This window comes from Apteryx mantelli, chromosome 16 (assembly GCF_036417845.1).
Source record: "Apteryx mantelli isolate bAptMan1 chromosome 16, bAptMan1.hap1, whole genome shotgun sequence".
NCBI classification, from domain to species: domain Eukaryota; kingdom Metazoa; phylum Chordata; class Aves; order Apterygiformes; family Apterygidae; genus Apteryx; species Apteryx mantelli.
In genome coordinates this window covers 13,165,495-13,190,912 of record NC_089993.1, presented here as the reverse complement: position 1 = coordinate 13,190,912, position 25,418 = coordinate 13,165,495, and the positions used below count along the sequence as shown (strand labels likewise).

At 40.2% G+C, this 25,418-nt stretch overlaps 2 protein-coding genes across 3 annotated transcripts; one reads left to right on the top strand and one right to left on the bottom strand.

The window, feature by feature from the left end:
• Positions 1 to 1,420: 1,420 nt before the first annotated feature.
• METTL9 (methyltransferase 9, His-X-His N1(pi)-histidine) lies at positions 1,421 to 22,013 on the bottom strand. The gene is made up of 5 exons (XM_013950955.2): positions 21,711 to 22,013; positions 17,511 to 17,701; positions 15,017 to 15,226; positions 13,722 to 13,906; positions 1,421 to 2,147 (listed from the first exon to the last, which is right to left on the bottom strand). Exons 1-5 carry the CDS (start codon positions 21,882 to 21,884, stop codon positions 1,942 to 1,944), a joined length of 966 nt encoding a protein of 321 aa, XP_013806409.1. The 5' UTR covers positions 21,885 to 22,013; the 3' UTR covers positions 1,421 to 1,941.
• IGSF6 (immunoglobulin superfamily member 6) lies at positions 2,157 to 10,575 on the top strand. Of its 2 annotated transcripts, XM_013950957.2 has the most exons (6): positions 2,157 to 3,057; positions 5,097 to 5,450; positions 6,356 to 6,459; positions 7,570 to 7,626; positions 8,272 to 8,355; positions 10,126 to 10,575. In XM_013950957.2, the coding sequence occupies exons 1-6, from the start codon at positions 2,991 to 2,993 to the stop codon at positions 10,162 to 10,164; spliced, it is 705 nt and encodes a 234-aa protein (XP_013806411.1). In that variant the 5' UTR covers positions 2,157 to 2,990; the 3' UTR covers positions 10,165 to 10,575. The 2 variants fall into 2 exon arrangements, with proteins under 2 accessions (XP_013806411.1, XP_013806412.1); XM_013950958.2 differs by lacking the exon at positions 8,272 to 8,355.
• Positions 22,014 to 25,418: the final 3,405 nt, after the last annotated feature.

Below are 25,418 nucleotides of genomic sequence, written 5' to 3'. Positions count from 1 at the left end.
ATTTAACTTTATGCTGTTCACAGCTTTGCCCTGTTATCGCTCATGTTTTGTTGTTTCAATTCCTCACCTCAAGTGTAAGAACAATTGTTTAAACACAGGCGACAAAACACGAAATCGTAACAATTATTGTTGTTGACAGTGCACCTGCTGACCCAAAAGCTCTCAAAGCTATTACAAACCAAAGTCCTAAATGACAGGATTTAAAAGATATGAAAGACATGAAATGCATAATCTCTTGTGTGATTCGAAACTGCAGGAGTTATATCTTTAAATACCTTTGAAGAACTTTGTCAATACATATTTGCTACATGAAGCTAAATTCCTTACACATAAAGAACCATATTTTCCCATTACTAGGCAGGTACCAATGAAGGTAGAAAACAAAAATTAATACTCCAAAAGATACATAGCTCATTTTTTCCAATGGTAAATCTGACTACCAAAATTAAACAGCAGATGCTGAAATGAGAGTAATACTAAGCCTGGATTACTGTTGGAAAAAAAAAAAACACCAGTTAAATCACTCACTACTACAATCACTCATACTACAAAACATTTACTATTTCACAAAGACAACTGAGAATAAAAGGTTACTAAAATTGCAAGAGAAATCACTAAATATCAGGCAAAGGAAGTCCAAGGTAAACATAAAAAGACCAGCTGAAATATCCTACTTGGCATAAGATCATCAATCATTAAAAAAACTTGTAAACTTCAAAAGCAAAACGTAAGTTTGTTCTTACTTTACTTACCAGCCGATATCCAAGCTAAGGCTTCCTGCTCTCTCACATCACTTAAATCCCAAGCAATGAGAGACATGCAGCTGCCAGTTCTGTATTGGTGATACTGCTAGTTGTTTTAATGGAAGGTTATATCCCCAGTACCAGAAATTAGCTATTTTAAACAGGGTTTTAAAAATAAGTGATGTTAAAATACATAGCGTTTAGTTAGTGCAGGAAAGGGGGCAGCGGTGGGAATTGTCCCAAGCTATTTAAACCTACCTGGGACAATCAGGTCCCTACATCAGGGTCCTCAGAGGCAGCTTGACTTGCAAAAACATGAGAAACTACCTCTGAGTTACTTAAGCTGGAAAACTTTTGGGAAAAACTTGCTCAGCTTGGAAAGTTTGTTATCAAACCCATCAGCATCAAATGCAGTTTTGGCAAGTTCTACCCTAACTCCTTTAGCTGGAAAATGTATGCAAAAGCAATGAGGATTTATGAGGCTTTGAGAGGAACATGAAGGAAATACAACCGAAAGTGACATATTTTTTGTGGATCCCTTTAAACAATACTTAAATGCTGTTTAAATAAACTCAAGGTTGTGCTGCAACTGAGAGCTTTTCTCAACACAAAGAGCAGTTGCTACAGACAAGCGTGGCTATGATTACAAAAATGAACACAAAAGTTAATGCAAAACGTCATCTCAAAAAAAGTTTATTAGCATGATTAAAAACATGTGAAGAATGACAGTAAGAGAGAAAGTAACTTAGCATGGAAGAATATCCATTTCAACAGTTTATAATCCACAAGGTTTGAAATGAATGGACAACTTTATTGCCAGATTTCTCTTGATTTAACAACAATTCACATTGTATCAATTTCCTCATTATTAGGACTATTGCTTTGTTTGGATCTGATTCCTGTTGCAGGTAAGTATAAAAATATCCTCCAATACTGTTGGATTGCAGAATGCATTGTTGGGTTAAGAGCTGGTAAAAAAGAAATTCTCAACGGAAGAGTCTGTTTAAAAAAACAAATAAACTTTTTTTCTAATCATACTACAAAGAAATACATTAGTATTTTGGCCTTTAAAATTCTTACATGATATTTATTTAGCATGGCAATCCCAAAATTCCCTCCCTTTAAGTAACCATAAATCAAACACCTCTTTCAGAGGCTGCTTCTTGGGTTTGATTCTGGAGATTTACTTCATATATGCTTACACTGGCTTGAGGACGAAGACAGCATCATCTAGTACATAGTAGTCATTATACATATCACCTTCACATAGGTATGGCAGTCTGGTGAAAGCCTCTATGGCAAAACCAGCTTTACTGAAAACTTCTGGCAGGCTATTCACCTGTTCTTCCCAAGTGTGCCCTTTGATTTCCAAAACTTCTGAGGGTTTTTCCCACTTGCCACCTACTGAGAAAACAAAACAGTTGTGTTTAAATTATAAAGAAAGCTTTATTGGGTATTGCATTTTCTTACAGAAAGCATACTACGCAGATTATATTCCATTCCACTCCAACTTTGAGTTTGACAGGTCATTTGTAGAGATGTTGTAAGATCAGTTCAAGGGTTTTTCTAGAGTTCAGAAGAGGCTCCTTCTCAAGGTTAACTTTTGTTATATTTTTCACTAGCAGCTCCAAGACTGGCTGAAAAGTAACTTCCAATAGCGAGGCTGGCGTTTAGCAGACATGGACAGAGAGACTATTTAATCAAGATCTTTGCCAACATTATAAAATTCTTTCTTTCTTTCTTTCTTTATGCTTACTGTCTTGCCAGAGACTGCTTCAGGTAATTACAATGAACAGAGCTAGCAAGCTGAAAATCATGATTTGTTGTGACGCTTTCATCAGCAGACCATCCCATTAGTTAGACAAGGGACAGCTACAGAATCTTTGTTCCTTCAAGGGGCACTTACTAGCTGATATGGTAAAGATAGCGTAGGCCCCTTCAAAGCTGAACTCTTGTATGACATTGGAAAACATGTTGTCATTTATGTCCAATGAAATAATCTGAAGGAGTAGAGCTACAATTCGCAGAAGTTCAAAGTTAAAAACAACCCTTCACTCACTGTCATCCACAAATAAGAGAACTGTTTTCTGGTTTGGTCTGCACCTTTAACAAGTTTGCAAAATGCAATAGGAAACACCCTCTTAAACAGGAAGTTCTAAATCTCATGATTCAGAGCATTCTGCAACTCCAGAGATTTCTTAAGTTCCTCTTCCTTTGAGCAGAATCATTTCCAGATAGATACAAAAAATGGCATCGTTCAACAAATTCAAGCAAGTGCTAATGCTGGCATTCAACTGGATTCTATACTCTGTTGGTAAGACTTTTTTTTTAAGCCTTCTGTATTATCCCTGCATACTACAAGTTAAACAGGATTTAAAATGTGGTGGCTACAGTTTGCCACATAGCTATAAAGTAAGAACAGTAAGAAGCTTTTCTTTAATAAGTTCTGCTGTCTTCATACAACTTCCAAATCAAATGACTGTTAGTGAATGCTTTTTCTTCCAAAAGTCTGAAATGCTCCTGTAATCTACGATTTTGGGGTCAAATCCTACTGCACTCTCTCACACAGAACGCTCCAGCAGCAGAACGGTCTCAGTGTAGCTGCGCTTGTTTGGGAGGAGGGTTTGGGAAGTCCAGCGGGTGTATCAGATGGTATCTACATGAACTGGAGCCATGAAGTTCGCTCTGTAAGGCCATCCAGAGCCGTAGAGTAAGGGGGCAAGGAGAAGGAGATCAACTAGTCTGCAGGTGTACAAGCTACTGCTTCTCATCACAGAAGGTGCGAGTACCCTGACAACATACTGCTACAGGCTTGGGATTGCAGTAGCAGCTATGGAACGGCTCTGATGCTGATCTGGCACAGAAATAAAATTTCATTTTATTCCTGTAGAAGTCACATACACTGAATCTGCTTGGATTTGGTCCACAAAACATTCAGTGAGAAAAGCAATGAAGGGAAAATGCTATTTGTCCACAGCGGACAGGCTTACAAACCGTCTATCAGCAGTAGAGTAGGATAGACTTCCATTTATTTTTCTGATAATTTGTTATTTTCTGGGAAGTACAAAAAGATGCTGTTAAACTGCTACCTTCTTTTTCATTGCATAATTTTGATTCCATTGTTTCAACAACTTAGCAATTTACTTGAACAGAATTAAATAAGCTAAAAAACAATATTAAAATTATGGATTTCAATAAGGACATCAGAAAAAAGTCCCCCAGAACAGTCCCATTAAAACAGAAGCTTGCAAGTTACACAACATTTCAGTTCCTTAATTAGGATTATCTTCCTGATTAACCTGTTTTCTCTACACACATTTTTAAATGTCAGACCTAACAAGCAATATTGTTATCCTTAGAAACCCAGAGTCAATAAGTATGATGAAATGGAAGCATGTCTGGGAATTATTATGAATGCCAATGTTATGAAATTGCTAAATGATAAATGTCTCCGTGTATGTCAGAACCACCGCCTGCCATCAGGCTGTTTCACTTCACTTCCAGATCAGAAACAGTGGAGGAGAGAGAAACCCTTTGTAATTAACATTCAAGTAAAAGCACCTTAAGACGACAGGTCAGTTGGAGATTGGAGAACTTCTCTGCAGAGCATCAGGCCTAACGCAGCTGAGTCCTCTCAGAAACTCAAGACACACAAAGGTTGAAAAGAGGAAAATGTGCATATAAAGAAGTCAGAATCCTGTTTAATCATAGAATGACCTAAGAAAGGAAGCTGTAAGAAAGTCATTTCTCAGAGCAGCTGTGCGTAGAAGGGGAATCATGGAGTGCTTAGAGTCCTTGGCCAGGGTGGCTCATGAAACAACTGCAAGTGCTTCCTACATGGTCTTTTGAACTACTAATCTTTATGGCATTTTCAATATAAGATTGTGACAAGGGTACACAGCAAGTTTTGCTTGTTCTGATGGTAGATAATAGTTTGACAAACCAAAAAGTCTGAAGACTGAGAAAAAAAAAACAAACAAAAAACCCCCACTCAAGACTAAAGGATCTGAGGCAGGGAACTATACAAACTATTCTTTTGCTCTTCTCCAAGGTCAAAGGAGTCATCTACATTATTTTAGATATATGAATCTTCTGTATTATTTTTCTGCAGTAGGTAGCTAAGCACATTACCACATATATAAAACTGTTAAATGGACAAATAGGCAAGCTGTAGGAACAATTTAAGAGGAAAGGCTGCTAGAAATAACTTGAGAAATTCCAAGCTTGAAACAAGGTTGTTTTCTGCCTTCCTCCTGCCTTTTCCAGCATGAACCCTAAGTGGCTTATTCTCTTTTTAGATTGTGCCTTGCTTTTTAACTCTCCCTCACATCAAAAATTGTTTATTCTCAACAGGTGATGCTGATAGATGCCAAGTCACTGTAACACAACCTGGGTTTAAGGAAGCTGGGGACTCCACACACACTGTGATCCTAACATGCGCTTTCTCTGCTCTTGGATGTTCCCAGTTCAAGCCTCAAGCCCTATGGTTTCGCTTTTTTACTAACAAACATGAAGATTTGTGTACCCCGGAATGCACAAATGTTCAGAAGTTCAAAGTACACATATCGTCAGAAAATAATATTTCACTTCAGATCAGCAATCTGACTGTAAATGACAGTGCTGTTTATTTCTGTGGAATAGCATTTTCAGATTCAAGTTCACCCCATTCCAAGCAAATGGGTGGTGGAACCGTGTTAGTGAAAACAGGTCAGTTGATTGTTCCTTCTTAAAGGAATCTTAAAGGCATCTTAAAGAAATACGTTTGCTTTCCTAAATACTCTTTTTACTTGCTCTTTCACGAATGGCATTTAAGATTGGAATAACAACAAAAGTGTTAGGAGTAGCATGTTTTTATTAAAACATTAATTGAAAAACTACAGAGGGATTCCATTAAAAAAAAAAACTAACTGGTTTGCTGATTAAACTGTTCTATAATATGACACAAACAACTTCAGAATTTTTCTGCAAGAGAAGTTTTGTACTCTGTATTAGCTAACCATACTCCACATCCTCCTATACGAAGGCTAGAAGGGCTGTCAGAAAGGAAGTATCAACAGAAAAGTGAGAAGTAGAGAACTGACATTTAAAGGAAATATGTCCAACAGAGTACAGGGGCTCAGAACAGCAGGTTCACTTGCCATCTTGAGCAAAAAGTTTGTTCTGTACTTCCATCTCGTTTGCCATCCAGTTACAAGAGTAGTAAGGCTTCACTAACTACATTTCAGTATCACGTACCTAAGAAAAAAAATGTAACTGGACTATTATTTCCCTACATTTGTTCCTTCCCCTAACTGTATTCCTAAACAAAAGCCTATAAGCTTTATTCAGATAGTCCTTCATTAGAGCAGAAAAAGGGATTTTATTCTCTGCCTACCTCTCAAGAAAGGTTTCCATAATCAAAAATAACAAGTCTCCATTGCCCTTGCAAATGTCCAGGGAAACAAGAGAGAAGTGATCTCACTAAGGAATTTGGACTGAAAATGAACTAGAAAAATATAGATGGGCATGAAGATTTTTAGTTCCTTAAAGGAAGGGGGCTGGAATGTAAAGCCTTAAGAAAATTACATGCGTCAGAAGAATGTGCATTATTCTAACACTTATTTTCAAAAAAGGGGCAGAGAAGCACAGTACTGAAATGCTCACTTTCATGATCATCACCTCATCCTTACTGTTTCTATACAGCATCGTGGTATTCACAATCTTTATACTTGACAAGGTAGGTTTAAACTGATTTTTCTGATTTCATTCTCTTTCCTCTCTCTCTCTTTTAAAGAGTTTTAACATTTTGATAAGGAGAATAAAAAAAGTTCTAGATTTCTTAGCTTTTACAGTTAAGTTTTAAAGAGGTGGTGGTTTGAAGATCACACACACTGTATACATTTGCAAAGTCTAGTGCATAGCACACACCACTACTTTTAATATCAACCACATTTTCTTATTTAAATGAAGTCTACAAAATAAAAGGTATTGCAAAATTAAAGTTATCTTGAGAGTATTATTCAGCAGGTTGGAGACTGAGACTACCAAGGCATGCTTAAAAGCAAAACTAGAAGTTACCATTGTAAGTCATCAGTCCTCTGGATTAGGTTCCATTAGCAGTAAAATAACTTAAAACTTAATGTCAAAATATTTGCAAGGTGCAGTAAGTTACTGCAAACTGACTTTTCTTATATAACGAAATTCTATTCAACCAGAGACTGGGAAAAAGTTTTTCCTATAGAAAGCACACATATTAGAAGGTACCTGGTTAAAAGTTACATTAAATATTTAAGGTGTAGTTTTTTCTAGAAAAACAGTATTGAGTTAAAAACAAACACCCAAAACTGCAATTGGAAATCTGTAAATAATAAGACTTAATAAAGAGACTCCACAGTCATAAGTGGTATAATGTGGTAAATGGTTCTTTGCTGTAGCAGTGATGGTTTAAGGACATGGCAGAATAGTGTGAGGGTTTTTTTGGGTGTTTGTTTTCTTTTAATTAGACAAACTAGTATGGTGGGAAAACTTAAATCAAGCCTTTCTTCAGAAAAAAATGATATCAATTACACAATTGGTTTATTTTGACATTTGGGTAGTGCTTCAGGGAGGTCCCACTGTATTCAAAGCAAAAATACTTGCACCATTTACTACTAGAAGATGACAGACAACCTTATATGCTTGAAATAGTCTCTGATTTTTCTAATGGTATCAGCTGATCTAATGAAAGATAGAACTTTTATCTATAAATCTTTCTGCCCTAACAGTGCACGGCTTATAACTATGCTACTACTTTAGCAGCTGGCATCTCGTCTTATGTTTTCATTTTTTTTCCTTCCTCCTCCTCCAGTTAAAACCAAAACTGCTAAAGAAAAGCAGCAAAGAGGACCAGGAAACAGAGAAATGTGTATGTTATCGCTTTGTTTCCTTTATCTATAATTCAAACTTTTTTTTTTTTTTTAAAGAAAAAAGTAGGGGATGCTAATTTTGTGAATAACTGATGATTCAGTTAGAAGGGCTATTACAGCTGTTAAGGCCTTACTTAGGATTTGTACAAAACTATTGATTTTACATTTAAAGTTTCCATTCCTTTTAACTAACTGGATACAGGGTAAAGTCAAATCTATTTAAAGGCCATCTCTAATGTATGGGTTCCTGCAGGTTATATTTTTAATTAAATTTTGTTTTAACTTCTGTTGAAAATGAGAGGTTTTGCTATAAAATTATTATTTTTTTGTTTAAATGGTTCATTTAGGCAAGTGCTACTGTATTTAAAGCAAGTCTATTTATAACCTCTACTGCAATGCTTCTTTGAATAAAAGGAAAAAGCCAGACAATCTAAATATCTATTAAAGAAGGTGTATATATAATAAGAGATGAACTATAATGTAATTTAAAGCCCTTTGACTGCCACACTATATTAAGTGTTATTTACTAACATTTCCTGAGACATATACAAGGAAAAAAAAAACTTAATTATGAAAGGCAGAAAAAGGTGCTTCCCCTAACTTCAAATGTAGCACTGATCTAAAATATTTTAAATAATTTGCAGAAAATCAGTAGCGGACGAAAAATTTTTCGAGCAATTGCCCAAGAACTTCAGAAGCAGAGATATGCTGAACACTGCCAACAGCCTGTAAGTAATGCAAAAAAGGAACGGCAGAACTCTGTGCGTGTCTACTAATACTGAAATATATGAGGAAAGAACTGACAAATTTGAAGAGTATCCCATTTCTATCTCCTCTGGAGCTAGAGTGCTCTTTTTCAAAGTTGATAAAGGTCTAAAGAACTATTCTGTGCAATAGTCAATGACCCTAAAGCATTCAAAATCATCAAGAGCAGATCAGGAGAGCTTGCAGGAGTTCCTTTCCAGGGCAGACACATGCCTTCCCAGCAGAGAGAAGCGCACAAGCATTTTCACACGGCCCCACATGTAGAAGTGCAGATTATAACATCCGAACACAGTATCTTTTTGCAGGCAGTCACAGAATGGCGCTACTGTGCAACTGCACACTATTATACACACCCGATGGTCACTTCCTCTCCCCTCCTGCTTACTAGGAGGTCCTGCAGTTCTTCAGGCCCTCGGTCACCGTCGCAGAGCTCAACAGTTGGGACCAGGCTCCCCCTCATCCATTTAACATGCTGGAGACATTAGGCATTTGACTGAGAGCTAAGATCAGATCCAGTCCTGAATCAAGAATGGTTTGCATCTTCTTGAACATCCAATACTTTAAATTCCAGCAGGGCTAGAACTGGGATCTGTATGTTGCCTGGAAATAAAAATTCTCTTTCTTCCAGGTGGACACTAAATTTCATGTCATGAAAGGCCTAAAATACCAGGCCTCAAGCTAGGCATCCTTTTTCAGGGAGAGGAGACAAAAACCACAACCAGGGATAGATTTGTGTCAAAGGAGGTTATAATGCTCTGTATGTGTATTTCTCTATATATTTATAATCATATATGTATTTATATATATATTTATACACACAGGCATACGTACACACACACACACACAAACTGAATCTTCCATGCATTTGTAATTTGCCAAGAAGAGGTTTCAGTAAATTGTTCTGGACCATTTGGTTAAAAGGCATAAAGCTATTAGAGTTTATTCTTGGAAGTATATTACTATTTTAGTTCCTCTTGCTCCCTTAGCCCATGGTAGTTAGATGACAACCATAACAAAACTGTTTCAAAAGCTCTACAACATTCTTACAAGTATTTGCTCCCCCTTTCAACTTACGTAGCCTAAACTGAGCATTCAGCATCACTGGATAAAGCCACACAACTTATTTCATCACTCCAAATTTACGCCAATAAGACTTATGACTACATGACAGTGATTTTGCAGATGCCATATGAGTTAGAGAAGACTACTTAGAAGCCACAAGTATTTGTGAGCAAAGAAAATGGCTTCAAAAAATTGCTTCATTTGAGAAGCAGTACAAATTTTTTCCTATTCTGGGCATTGATCACACCATTACAGAGATGCAATGAGGAAAAAAAGAAACATGCAACACGGTCAGATGCTTCTCCCCTATACATTTTTGCTTTATTTATTCTTATACTGCCCCAAATGATTCCTCTGTAAGAACCTCTTTAAAAACTTCAAATCCCTGCTGACACGACCTGGTCCTTGGTTTGACTGTCATGAACACAGTGAAAATAATGGGTATGTTTTACTGTGCTCCCTAGAGATTTGGGGAAGCCAAGGGGAAGAGAAAAAGGTTTAGAATCCTGCAGACGCCACATGGACAGCTATCCAGCTAGATAACTAGGGAGCGAAGGAGTCTACTGAAACAGTAAAGGGAGGAAGTTTGCCTCAAAAAGCAAGTTTTGCCTTTTTCCTTTTAATTAAAAAAGTTTGCATCAGTAACTAAACACTTCTACCTTTTTCCACAGGATCATTTGGAAGATGACACTGTTTATCAGAACAGATGAGTATGTGTTATAGTTCAGATTTGCTCACTATTTCTGATGAAACTGAAGAGGCAGATAAAGAACCTTCTTCACAGACTTTGCTTTAAGAAGAGAGGAAAAAAACCTTACTGAATAGTGCTCTTCAAGAGTGTTTTCTAAACAGATCAAAACCAAGCATATTGAACATTACATTATGTCATACATTACTTCTCTTTCCCTCTCTGCAAGAATAAAAACAGTGGAAAAGGACTTCATCTTTCATAAGAGAAATGCTTCAGAAAAGTTTTTTTTTAAGTTTAATTTTATGTGCCTTTTCTTTCTATGTGAGTTTACCTGTATTTCTTTTACCTGAATTGAGCATTTGTGAAAGACGTACGACAATTGACAGCAATACAAAATAAACTCATTTTCTAGGTGAAATTCTGTTCTCAATCATGTTAATGTGACAGTTATTGATATAACAGATACTCAGATCAACATTACTGAGGCTTACAGCAGCACAGAGCAAAATATACGTATTCTGTAGACAGGCCATCAGAAAACACAGACACTATAAATGCATGTACTATTATAGTATAGTAATAATATTATAGTTTGGGATGGAAGCTTCATCCTAGCCTATTTAGAAAGAGAAAGTGGTGGTCAAAGTGAGAAGGTTGCTCCTGCAATATTAAAATTCACTTGCTAGGCAGATAACCTCCTTCCAATTCTACCATCCAAAGCCAGGAGTACCTGGAGCACCCACGTTTGCTTTGTGGGCCTGTGCAAAATAGATATAAGCATGAACACAGAAGTATACTGAAAAGTCACTGAATTGCACTTAGCTAATCTACAAAACCAGCACTTTTACAAGAGATGTGTTGATCTCTGACATTCTTGCCACCGAAGAACAGCTACCTCTTCTATCTTCGTTTAAATAAAGCAAGATGTTGTTTAACATCTGAAATGATATTTATTATGTCAGTGATGTGAGAACTGACAAGCCAGACAAAGCCAGAGGTCCATCTAGCACAATATTGTGTTTCCAGCTCAACTGAGTACCAAATATTTCAGGAAGAAATGCACCTTCATCTTCCTTTCCCTCGGTCAAACAATCACCCAGACATTAGCGTGTTCATCAAGGAAAACGTCATAATCCCAGGCTGCCCGTGTTTATTTCTTCTAAAGTACGGTATCTCTAGCATTTTAATTTTAGATAAACTTAAGCCATTCTAGTCATATACTAATAATGTTATCTTAATATCATATCTATATCAGGAAATTCAAAGCATTTTTATATCACATTAGTTTAATTTTATATTTTTAGTAGGTGCCCCATAGTCACATGAATAAAAATTATTATTAAAATATTGTATGATTCATCTGCTTACTTGTCAACTTTAGACATACACAGTAAGTGCATTAATTGTTCTATACATTGAAAAAAAAACAACAAAAAAAACTAAGTAGCCCCAGAAAGAATTTATGATTAAGCTACTTCTGCCTCTAGGTGTCACTGCAATTCCAGAAACAGCAAGTACAGAAATAAGTATTATCTCCTTCTCCACCTTGCTTTGTTTTCTGAGTGAATTTTATGCCATTCACATAGACAGTTTCCACAATTACCCTCCTATTACATTAAGTGTAATAATGCAAATCTCTCAAGTTGTTTTAATTAAAACTTATTTTTAGTCTCTAGCTCTAGAAACTGATCCATATACTGACCAAACATCTTACCTGCCTCACTGCTTCTCCATTTCTCCATTCCTCCCCCCTTCTCTATAAATTTAAATTCAAAAGCTTTTCTAGGTGGGTCCGGGCTGTTTTTAATTGGATAATACAAGGAATTATCTGAGCTATGAAACAGTCTCCTCTAAAAGTCCCAAGTATTCTTTTTCTTAAAGTATATACATGTCAAATACTTTTTAATGCATCACCTTGCAGAACAACTGAATGAAAATATTTAAATTCTAAAATTATTTGTAAATCAGTCTGTAAGACAGTCTGGCAGACCAGCATCTGTTTCTTTAAACTACACTTGAACAGAGCTTAAGAGGGAAACCTCCAGTGGAATGGCAGTATCTTTTGTGTGTGTTAACTTGTGTTGTCTAGAGAAGTTTATATGGGCCAATAATCTGTGATAGAGGTAAACAGACATACTGAATACATTTAAAGTTTCAGTAAATATTTGCTACCTGGAACAACCTCAACTGACAAAGGCTTACTTAAGTTATTCTGTCCTACCTTGCAGGCCACAGAAAAAAACCACAAAACCCACCACCATGCTATTTGAGACTTTAGAAAAAGCAAAGGAAATAAAGCTGTCTAAAACAAAATGATTGATCTGCTACAAGTCACCAGCACGAACAAAAGTATGACTTTGGTTTACAAAATGTCCTACAACAGATACCTATTTTCATTAAGTAGGAATGACATGAAGTTCAACAGCAGAACAATCCCAGTCCCTTGGGATACATAAATTTACCATACTATTCCATGCCCAGCAGACAGTAGGAGATTAATGATGAAGGACATAAACAGACTTGAGTGGTTTCTTCCTTAATTTATCCACCTCCTGTTGAGGCAGGACCTACCACATGGTTACCCAACAATATGCAGAAAAGTAGATTCTGGACACAATAGCAATTGCAAAACAAAAACTTTTTTTTTTCCTCCTCACACAGAAAAGTTACTGTCATTCAAAAGAGCACAAAAATCAATATATTTTGATGAATTTATAATTTCCAGAATGTTAAGCTTATTGGTTCTGTATTTTTTGGACATACATGCCTTTCCATTGACAAGTCTTAAGGCTCAAGGAGAGTAAGAGACTGCGGTGTCCAAACAGAGAGTGATGAACACCAGCCCTCTGGAAGTCAATCCACCTTTAGGGTGGCTCAACCTGAGCCCCCAAAGTCATAGGCACCTAAAAAAAGAGTCGCTAGTCTCTCAAAGTTAGTCATGAGCAAAGAGATGAATTTGAAAATCTCCAGGTATTTCTTTAAATGCAACTATGGGAAATAAGAGAATTTTGGCACATAAAATATTTTTTTCTAGTTACTAAGAATAGAAATAATAGTTGATATTTTGTATTAGTAGAGGTCTATATCCTCCTTGGAAAGCTCATGTTGGATAGTGAACATTATCTCCCTATGAATTTTTTTTATTTTTAGGTGCAGTTCATCTGGAGCACTTGAAACAGTGCTCTATTCAGTACTACACAGTTCATATGCTTTTTGCTCAGCAGTCACCAGAGACAACTGGGGTTACCTATACGACAGCAGGAGAGGGCCCTAATCAGAGATCAGTTTTCCCATGTTTCTCCAACACAGTTCAAATGCGCCAATATGTAGAACATGATACATGACTTCAGTATTTGATTTTTTTTTATTGGTTCCAACAACATATGATGGGGAACTAAGAAAACAGCTTATCTCGTGTGGCCTATTTACCTATGATTTCTTACTTCTGAACACACACCCTACAAGTTTTGTGTTTTTTTTTTAAAATCAAAAATATGAATTAATTGAACATTTAATTCGGGATACTATAGTGTACAACCTTTCTTCATCTAAATATCTATTAACCTGTGTACTTACCATTTTCCACATACGGGTGAAATGGCAAAACTAATGCTAGAATGACTCTGCCTCTAGTTGGCTCCAGTACACTTCTAATATCCTTTAATACAGTCAGTGGTTGATCACAGCGATCGAGCAAATTCAAACAGCTGATAACATCATACTGAAATCCCGTGTTCTGCCATTCATTTATACCAAGCACTCTGAAGAGAAAGAGAGAGAGAGATACGGAGCGTGTTAAACACAAGCTGAGCTCAGAGAGAACAACCAAGGATGAAAATTCCCTATGGATGTGCTGATAGTGCAGGTAAGGTCAGCCACACTAGGCAAGGAGAATAGGCAGACATAGTCTTTCCATTCTTTTGGAAAGAAAATTAACCGACAATGGGCATGGCTATATATTCAGCCACATAAACCTTTCAGTTTGGATGCTCCTTAAAATCATCAAGCAGTAAGGAAGGCAAAAACCAAGATCTCAGGTATAAAAATGTGATGTCCTAGAATAAAACTAAGTACATTTTTCAAGGAACAGCAGAGCTGAAATAACACAGTTAATGGCTTGCTGGATTTTTAACCACTTTGATTTATCTGTGTGCAAAACCAGTTGCTGTTAGATTTCCTCTCAAGGACAGGTGAAGAAAAGAAATCCAGTTCTTTTGTTCTTTGGGCTGAAGTCCAGGGAATGGTGTCCCAAATACTAACCATTACTCAACAAGACTGGATCTGCTGCCTGCAAGAACTTCCAGGCGTTGTGACCAGTGCATGAACAGAGTTCTGAAAGCGCTGAGGTTTCTGTTACTAAATATTGTTTAAACTTAACAGCAGGAGCTAAGCATAACAAGAATAAAAGGTTCTTTACACAGTAGTCTATATGCACTCTTTACCTAGAGATTAGATAAACACAGATTACCCAGGTACCCCTATTACCAGGAATCAGTTTGCTTTCCCTACAGTGCCTGTGTCTTCCTCTTACAATTTTGGACTGTTCATTTATCAGTATCTAAACTTTGTCTTCCCAAATCTCTTGATTAAAGCAATTTATGCAAGCTATGAAGGAAGACTTCAAAACAGTTGTTCCCCATTTTGTCGTAACTGGTAACAGGGAACATCAGCATAACATAAGCATTGGTAACAGGTAACATCAGATATGTTCGTTTTCGTGTTTTTGTACAGGTCAGCCCTTTCCATAATCATCAAAGGATAAAGGCATCAACATAATGACTGAAAATACTGAACATTTATAAAATATTACAAATAGATTATTTTGCTGTAATATCTGATATAAAGGATGCAAGAACCATTCAGTACAATACCTGTATTTCTTTTTCTGAAGCTGCCATATCATAGTTTCAGACAATTCAGTGGCATAGATTTCTTCAAAGTGAGGACTCATGACTTTAGTGACCTCTCCATCCCCAGCCCCTAAATCGAGAAGTCTGCGGGATTTCCATTCTGGATTTATTTTAAGCAGTCTTTGAAATTGTTCTGGGGAAAACACAAACATTGAGCCCCTTCCCAGCAGCCTGAAATGTAAAGATGAGAAATGTCCAATTTTTTTTTTTTTTAAATAAACTTTAACAAAAAGGACGATGAAATCATTTAGAGCGTGCTTTGGCAGCAACCAGTCACATAATAGACAAGGTCCCTGCTTAGATAAATTTTAAATCCAGTTCAACTTGCCTTGCACTTGTCAGAGATCAAACACAGCTACATGCAGTTATACTGGTTCAGACTTCAGGAGGAATTTGATTAGGAAGGGAAGAGCTCATGGGGTGCAGCTCAAGAAAATGATCACATTAAAAAAAAAAAAGAGAGAGAGAGAGAAAGAGAAAAAGGCTGAGCCTATATTCGCAATTGCAGGTTTGAATCTCTCCCACCTATCTTTAAAAAAATCAAACAAACAACAACAAAAAACACAGCTGAAATCACAAAATGGCTGCAAAGACAGAAGTAAGCACAAAGAATGAAGGCTATGACGTGCAACTGGAAGGGAAGCCATGGAAGAGATTTAAAGAACCGATGGGGGTAACACTGCTGAAGTGGCAAAAGAGAAAGGATTTTGTAATTATATGTTACAATGGCTTTTGCTGCTGTCTGCAGATTCTGTATTCAACATGAAGAGCTATGGAATAGAAAATAGGCAACTCATTAAGGAATTGGGTAGAGGTGACAGTTGGATTCCTTACGGATTAAGTCAAAAACATACCTGCCTGTAATTGTTTGAAGACTACATAGTGACAGATTTCAGCTGTCGTAGCAGAAATTCAAAAGATGAAAGAGTTAGAACAAGCAGACAAAAAGAGAACCGGTCAGTGATAAATTGAAGGTAGATAAGCACTATTCCTTTAAACTATTGTTAGATAGAAGGTTAAATTTAAGAAAGACAAAACAGAAATCTTTTACGATCAAGAAAAAAAAGTAAACAAATATAAAAAAAATCAAAGAATAAAAAAGTGAAAAAGAAGAGGCCCGAGAAAGATTGACTGTACAAAAAAAAATCACTATACAAAGTCATAAAGAAGAAGCTATAGCAGGATATTAAATATAGAAAAATAAATAAAGTACAGCCAATTTAAGCAGAGCCCCCTTGCAGCACACTTATGTCAGTCCACACTGTGTAATTGGCTCATGGCTATTATTCCTAACAGCACTATGAGGTGTTATTCAAAGCACTGGAGAGCCTTTGAGGGGGGAAAAAGGGGGGGGGGGGCAGTAGGAAGAAGAGGAGACCAAAGGGACTTTTATATAAAGCTACAAGTAACTAAGAACACCACAGGGAAGCTGATAAAGACATCTGGTTAGAAAATAAGGAGAAAGATTATTTTCCTAGCCTTAGTAGCCAGCTACTGTCCTCAAATCAGACAGTTTGTGGGTGCAGGGAGAAAGGGAAGGCAGGAAAATCAAGTAAACGTAAAAGAAAAGAAAAAAAGTATTCTTCACAGGGTCAAAAGTGATGAGAAGTTAAACATACGCCTGAATGGGGTGAAGGGAGGAAAAAAAGGGTCTTTGACTTTTTTTGAAAAATACTAGAGCATACAGCTAAACTCCTCTGCAGCCAATCACAGAAGAGACTGATGCACTAAGAAAATAATGTTAAATGAACTTCTCTATTCTCGTTTTCCTCATGTTTCAGCAGTCAAACATGCCATATCAGAAGCTACCTGTTCAAGTATAGCTTACACACAAACTGAGATGGAATTACTTTTTAAAGAGTAAGAGAAAGGGTAGAATTCTGTGCTACATAAGTTTTATTAGATACAACACTCGGCGACTTCTGCACTGTTTAGAAATCTGCCTGGTTTTGCAGGGGGTATCTACACACAAACAGAAAGAGCTGTAGATGCAGTTCAGAACTGACTGGATACAGCCTCCTCCAAGCAGAACAAACACAACGCTAACTCTTAAGGATATGGCAGTAGGTAGAGTAAGAGGTAAAGGAAAAACAAAGAAAACAGGGGAGAGGGATACCTATCTAACACAAATAGAATACTATCTTATTTCAGGGAACACCTGGAAAGGAGTTAATACAAGTAATGGTTATAAAATACAATTAGAGTCCTCTGACCATCTCTTGTTAACTGCTATTACCCCCTCTGCACCCCCCCACCCCAATACTGGAGATGGTGTTCTTTAATTAAGAGGGTTGGGGGGAAGGGCACAATAAGGCATTTCAAATCTGTTGAACTGGCAAAGGGAAACCTGTAAAAATCTAAGAAAAACTGAAAAATCAAGGAGGAGAGCTGAACACTTGAAAAAAATCTAAATCCAAAATGTATTTAGTTTACCTAAGATTGACTTTTCACTTACCCATTGATAGATGTCCTAGACATAAAGAGGCTAAAAATTGAGGACACAAAAGAGTGATAGAGCTGGATAAAGAGCCAGCCTGATTTCTCAATGCTGTTGTTTAAGAAGATCTGTGTTCCTTGGTCAAGGTAACTCTGGACAAAAATAGGCTGAAGGGATTCGGACAACTGTTCCGTGTTGCAGACATACCACTAGAGAAAGAGATAAAGGAACATTAGAAGTTCAGCAATACAAAAAACAGAAGTAGTTAAAAAAAATTAAACCCACAGAAGGCTATTATCAAGCTGTTCTATAAAATCAATATTCAATTTTTCCTAAAGATTTTTAAACAAACTTCAAGATCAATTTAAATCAGACTTGAGCTGTAATCAAACAACGGCAGATTACTAAGAAATAATGCTTTTAATTTTCCTCTTAACCATTACCCTGTACTTTGAAGAATTTTACAGAGCAGCTTTCCTAGAAAGCAAACACAGGTCCACTGTGGAACAGCACCACTCCGGTAAAATAGCACGAAGCAGGTAACATTGTTTTCAATCTTCCAACTCGCTCTTGACTTTTCCCTAAGCATCCTCTGAAAAGAAACCAGGAAGTGCATTTGCGGTATTTTTCCAGGAAAGGAGACAAGGAAGCCAATCAACACGTTAAGCAACTGCTTGTCTGTCTTGCATCGTTGATGGACAGCGCTTCCTTGCTTCCTCGCACCAACAAGCAGGTTCTCGAGTCTTTCGAAACAATTGCCTCCCTTTAGTAGAGCTGATGTGAGGAAGCTGCAGAAACAAGCAGGCGCCCACATCATCCGAGAAGTCACCAGTACCAGCTGGAAGGCAGCACTATACTTTTATAATGGGTAGACAAGTTAAAATGGCCTAGTGGCTCCTTTTACCTTGTGTTACCTGATTACTACTCCAATACAAACTACAAACTAGCTCTGATACCCAAGTTATTATTCAGCTACTTCTGAAGAAAAAGGGGGCTCCTTTTTCCTATCAAATCTAGCTGGAAAAGTAATAAACCAAACTACATCCTAACGTTTTGTTATTTGTGTGTAAGCCATAGCTAGACTCCTCTAACACCTACTGTGTAATTACACCACTTTAAATTCAAGAAATTGTGCAAAACAAGACAGACCTGTAGGAATACTGAGATGTTAGAATGCCAGTGCTGACTCTAAACGTTCAAAAGGCTGCTCACTGCTAGCTTGTAACGCCAAACTTAGCCCCCCTGCCCTCAACAGGTAGATGCTACAGCAACCGTTTAATCGCATTTTTAATGAAGAATGTCACTATTCTTTTTGAGTGTCTCCTACTTTCATGTAGAGTTACTGACAGCTCTCCTTGTAGAGTCTCTAATGCCATTGTGTTTGTTTTCTAACATTCTAGTGCAGATTTAAATCTCTCTCCAAAGAGAATTATTGCCTATAGCCAAAACCCTCTTCTGCTATCTTCCCCTCGCATCTCGCAAGGACCTTCTCTAAGCTGGCTTTAAAGAGAAGTGGAGGTTTTTAATAGAATCTTATAAAAATGCATGTAGAAGGAGAGCAAGAGGTCAGTGGGATAACTGCCCAATATTTAAAAAAAAAAAAAAAATTCACTAAAATTGTGTCTATAGCCATACTATGCAAGACATGCTCACACCCTGGCCCCTTCGCGTTCGTCGTTTCTTGTTGGGAGAGGAAGTCACTTAATGCTTGTTTACAGAGTGTTCAGCGCAACGGGACTCCCAGTCACTACAGTAATACAAATAACAACGGTACGGGATTCTTATTCCCGTATCCTGCTGCTTCACAGTAACAGTGTTACCGTGCCAGCGACACAGTGCCAGCAAGCAGAGGGGACTAGACAGCCGAAACAAGATCATTGTGCCAGATTCATAAACAGGAGCTCCATCAAACAGACCCGAAGTAACAAGGTATTTCAACACCCTTCAGCGGAGGAAGCAATTATATGCCTACATAGGTCTATTTTGAAAACTTGCATGTTGCCTGCAGAATCAGGCTCTCAGCGGTGCTTTCAACAGCATTTACAGGTAGCAAGAGTGGATGATCCATTCCTCTAAAAACTAGGCTTTGAGCAAGTCTGTATCACACGATGCAGCATGCACAAGGATCCCCACGACTGCCCATTTACCAGCTTGGGTCCTCTCTCGCTGCAGCACAGCGCGAGTAAATCAGCACAGAGCAGCAATTCCCAACAGGAATCCTCAGCAAGCCGTGAAAAAGCACGAAAGCAGTAGCCTGTGTATTTTGTCCACCCTTCTCTAGAAACCAATTTCAAGAGCCTGGCAGAAGTGAACAACCCCAGGGAGCTGAGCAGCAGGCTGGGATAGGGGTCAGGTTCACAGCTTCTCATGAGGCTGCTGCCTAGCTGCACTGGACAGGCTTGGAGTGGCTCAGATGCACCTTGCGTTGCCATTTTCAATCCAGAAGAAGGTGTATGAAGTATCAAAAGTTTGGGAATCACAGGCTTTGGTCCGTAAGTAACATGACTACATATGTGCTGTCCCTCAGCTTATTCACAAGCCTTAGTTTTATAAACGAATCCTATCATCTGTAGTTCAGGATCTAACCATGGAAACCAACAGTCCTACAGCTTTTATCTTGAAGATTTCCAAATACTGACATAAGCATGGGCAGAGTGATGATGGTGACAACTTTGAGAAGAAAAGTATATTTCCAGAAATCAGGTATTGTTCCTAGCCCGCCTCCTTCTTCTTCATAGTTAAGCTTGCCCTGCATGAGGTTATCAGTTAAAACATTTATAACTACCTATATAATGCTAGTGAATATTAGAAATGACAGCAAACTATAAGGAGAAAAAGTCCAGGACAAAAACAATCTAAATTTCAAATAACAAAAGTAGGGAAGAAAAGCATCATTCTGGAAATATTTCCTCAAAACAGAAATTCCTTTTGTTTTTCTCCTTGTCCAACATGCAAGGAGCCCTTTTCAGGCCACTAGTCTCACAATATCAATCTGCATCAATCTGGCATAGCAAAATAGTAGAAATACTACAGCGTATCAAAGAAATCTGAAGAGAAAATTGTGAAGACCTTTGCTATAGTAAAAATTATTATTCGCAACTCTTACCTAATATTAACGAAAGGAAGAAAATACCATTTCAGCTGACTTATGTAAAACTAAGGAAGTTGGTAAAACTTCAGAGAATGAAAGTACCTGGGGCTCAACATGCAACCCTTACTTATAAGAGTAAGCCCCAAACTCAGTAACCATAGACCTTTAAGAACTAAACAATCAATACTCGAAGTTTAAAATCAGAATCCTGTAGGTTAGAGACGGAGACTGTTCATTGCAGACCATCTACCTGTGAACGAAATCATCATCTCTGTGGCACATTTTCTTATCTCCTTGTCTTTCTAGTACAGTTTTTAACAACAACAGAAAAGAATTGTACATTTTCTATGTTCACAGGAAGAAAGTTCTTGCTGTAAAGCTACATTCTGCTTCTGTCATCCCCTTTATGTACCGAACGATGCAAGCAGCAGTAACAGGTTCGCTCAGCAGCAAGATTCCAGGTGTTAGCACCCACCCCGAGCACTAACAAAGCCAAAACAGTGATGTACCAGCTCGCGGAATCACAGTGTACAATTATGCTCTTCCCTTTGTGCAGCATTCCTCAAGTACTGATGCTACGTCTTCTTCATTAGCCGCGTTATCCGTATTTTACTTGGAATAAGTCAGCACCTTCCTGCCGCACCGTAACAGTTTTTGGGAGCCGCTCTGAACCGCCGCCAGGTTTTCAGCAGCACCGGGGCACCGCGCAGCCAGGCCCGACCCTGCCCCAGCGCTGCCCCAGCACCGCGCTCGCCGTTTACCGCCGCCCGGTCACGCCGAAACGCTCGTTCCCAGCTCGCCGCCCGCTGCCCCTCGAGGCCTCCGCCAGCCTGCGGCGCGCCGGGTCGGTTCGCTCCGCTCCGGACGCGCCGGTGTTGCCCCCCTCCCCCGCGCTTCCGCCGGTGGCGGCTACTCACGCGGCTCCCGGGGGCAGAAACCGGCCGGGCGCCGCCGCCGCTCTCGCAGGGCCGCTCCCGACACGCAGCCCCAAGCGCTGCTGCTGCTCCCGCCCCGCCGCCGCCGCCGCCGCCCGCGGCCCCGGCGCCCCCGCAGCTCCGCGGCGGGGCGGGCGCAGCGGGTCCCTCCCTTTGTCTGGCGCTGCCCGCCCGGCGCGGCCCCGGCGGTACCTGGTGGTTCTCCCTGGCGCCCGGGGCCGGCGGGCTGTGGCTGCCCATCATGTTGGCGTAGAGGGACCTGGATAAAGGGCTCCGCAGGTACCTGGCGGGGCCAGACCACATCCTCCTCCGCAGCGCCCACAGCAGCAGGGTGTAGCAGCCCAGCCAGCCCAGCCACCGTCTCATGGGGGGCCAGGGGCGCGCGGTCACCCCCTCCCGCGGCCGCCGCCTCCCCTCGCCATGGCGGCGGCGGCGGCGGCGCCGGCAGCACGCAACCCGCCGCGCTCGGCTCCGCTCCGCGGCCCGCGCACAGGCGCAGGGCGGAACGCGCGGCGCCGCGGCAGCGGGGGCCGCCCGGACGGCTCGGCTGCGACACGCCGGGGCCTGGCACGCGCCGGCTCCCTCCCTCTCCCTCGCCAATCACAGCGCGGGCGGGGCCGCGGCGCGGCAGGGGCCGCCGCTTTCAAACCGGAGCGGGGCACAATGGCGGCGGCGGCGGCTCGGCCCTCCCCTCCGGGCATCGCCGGCAGGAGCGGCCCGCGCGCGCTCCTCCCCTCAGCGGAGGCGGGCGCCAGCCGCCCCCCGCCGCGCACGTGCTCGGCGCCGCCCCGCCCCGTCGCCCGGGCGGCGGCGGGCGGCCGCGTGCCGCCCTCCCTCCCTCCCCCCACGCACACCGCGCGTGCGCAGAGCGCGGCGGCCGCGCGGCGCGGAGGGCGGGAAGGCGCGAAGCCTCGCGAGGCCTCGCCGGGCCCCGCCGCCACGCGAAGCCCGCGGCCGCCTGCGCGGCCCGGCGGTGCTCAGAGCGCTGGTGCCTTGGCGTGCCGCCTCGTCAGGGCGGAAGGGACCGAGCGGCGGGGCTTCCCGGGAGCCACCCGCTCCCGTTTCAACGGGGGGTTTCCAAGGGAGAACGAGCTGCTGCATGACATAGGGCGCCAGCGGCGAGCAGCAGCCTCGGCGTCGCCGAAGGCCTCCCCGAGCACACGGCGCGCTCCTGCCTGAAACCAGGCCCACCTTGAGCCAGGGCACCTCCCCGGGCTTTCTGTCTCTCGTTACTCTCATCAAGGTGTAAAATTTGGGGATTACTTCTTTAGTTTGAGAAATTCCTGACGTTAAGGGCAACAGGCACGGAGGCGATGTGTGCAAAACCCCCAAACATAACCGTTTAAAGATAAATTGGCCATTACAGAGTTTGCACTTCAAAGGGACTTCTGTGTGCATGCAGATGAAAGCCTACACCTCTTTAATATGAAATTTGGCTTCAAGTCCTCAAACATTGCATTTTTTTTCTTGTAAGTAACTATTTTGCAATGGCTCAAAGTAAACTGTTGCTGCTAGTGTGGAATTCTTGCGATGTTTTGACCTAAAAAGGTCTCTTTAAATTTGCAGCCTTGGTTCTACAGCAGGAGCGCAGTCACTGTTCAGAGCAGACAGATCTGAGGTCGACTACGTTCCCGAATTTCTCCCCAAAGCGGTGGGGTTTGCATGCAGAGGAAAGAAGTCCATGTGTAGGTAGGAAAAGATGAACTTGAGAGTCAGGCTCCTGCACGCTATTTCTGTGCATGGGAACGTGGAGGCACAGTGGAGACCAGCAGATGAAAATGTGTTCTGAAGGCAGCTAATACCCCCAGAAAAAGGATAGCCTGGAACAGACAATGCTTATCAAAACATCTTAATCTGGGACAGGTCAAGCTGGATAAAAGGCTTCTGGCATTTAATACAGTAGCTTATGCCTTTACTAGGACAAAAGCCTTAGTTTTTGTGGGTTTCGGTTAGGTGTTATACCACTGTGCCCAATTATGCTCTAATAAACAGAGGTTATTCATGGTAGTAGCACAGAAGGTGAGGAATACCATATCCAACTGAAAGAAAACCTAGACAAAGCCCATCTCGTTAATCAAATTCCAGCTGAGTGTGGCATCAAGGCTACCATATCTAGTCTCAAATTTTTTTCTTAATGAACACAAGCAATTGGCATCTTTCCTTTTGATCAGATTTGAAAGGCTGGAGTTTAGCCCCTTAATTTCCTGGTAAGGATGACACGAAGTCAAACCACCACAGGATCCTGGCTTCTACCTGGAAGATCCTCTGATCAAGCACTAATAAAATCCAACCTTGCTTAGCCTGGGAAATCAAGAGAACCAGAGCAACAACAAAATATTGCCAGAGGATTTTTCTGTTCAGTTTATTTTCACTGATGTTCAGCCTCCTTGAGGAAAGTTTTTGACGTGAGAGCTTTGGACAGTTTTCCAGACAAAGATTCATTTTTCTCCAATAGCTAGACAAGCAAGATGCCTTTTCAGTCTACTACTTCTTATTTGGTTTGGAATCAGGACTTTCCTTTCTCTGTATGTTCTTGTTTGTAAAGACAGATTAGCTTATTTCTCCCCCCCCAGGAATAAAACAGCTTTATAATCAAAATCCAAAATGACAAAGCTAAATTTGCTGCTTTTTAAACAGACATCTGCTTGCAATGTGTAAACCACTAAATAAAATTGCTTCAAGTTAGTTGTATATTGTTCCCAAGGAAATATAATTTTATCACAGGAAAAATATGTATAATGAATTGCATGCTGAATAAATTAAGAAATATGCTAGTTTTCATCTCTGTATTGTTAGTATACAACCTGGTTAAGTTTTAATGAGATGTTTCAAAGTTCCTACCCCGTATTACATTGGTCATTAATATTCTACTGTGATAGTTGTATACTAAGCATATTTTTCTCTTGGCAGGCTATAAAAAATGTACTATTCATGCACATTTAGGTAATAATTTTGATGTACTGTCATTTGCACATATGCTGATGGAATTATAACCTGAATCGATTGCTGGACAATCTCAGAAAACTATTCTTTGTAGAAATGTATGCATACATCATTCAAAGCAATTAACACGGTTGGGAGAGGATTTGCAGGAAAAAAAAATCAATTTTTTTCCTTGTTTCTCCTCAAAATTTTAGATACCTCTTTTTCATGTTGGAAAAATTGCATAATTTATTTAATGCCAAGGGCCCCAAAGGTCCAAAACATATCCAAAGGTTTGAATACTTACCTATAAAGGAATGTTTTTAACAAGACTGCATTCACTTTGTGGAGATCACAGGGAACCTTGTCTTCTGGGGCAGGACTCACAGTTACAGGGCTAGCTCCACAGCCTCATGTATTCTAGGATGTAAATCTGCAATTTTCCCAATCAAGCAGAGCAATAAAACAACCTTTGCTTCTGTTATTTAAGTAGTAGTAAGAAAACAATTACCAGAAAGAGGGCTTTAAGATAACCAACCAACCTTATCTAAAATCCGCTCTCCCAAAGGTAACCCACGAAGCCCAGTTTCTTCACACATGCCTCCTGGTGCCTGTGGGTTCATGCAGCTCTCTAAGACAACTCCCGGCAACTGCCCTAGTCCACGTTCTGTGTTCCTTTATAAAATCGGCTGGATTTTTTTTGATTGCATGTATTACTGAGCTTTCTCCTGAGCTGGCATAATACTGTAAGAAAAAGCTCCTAAGTATTTGTGGAGATGTGGCTTATCTTAACTGTTCCTTTCCCTTCCTGCTTGTCTTCCCTGACAGCCCCCATTAAGCTATACAACTATATTCAAATGTAAACATCCTACTAACTGTGTCAACATAGCATTATTCATGAATTACTGAGCAGTTCCAAAATCAGCACAGCAGGAGACAGGGAAGGTCATTTCGTACAAGAAGAGAACAGACACAGGA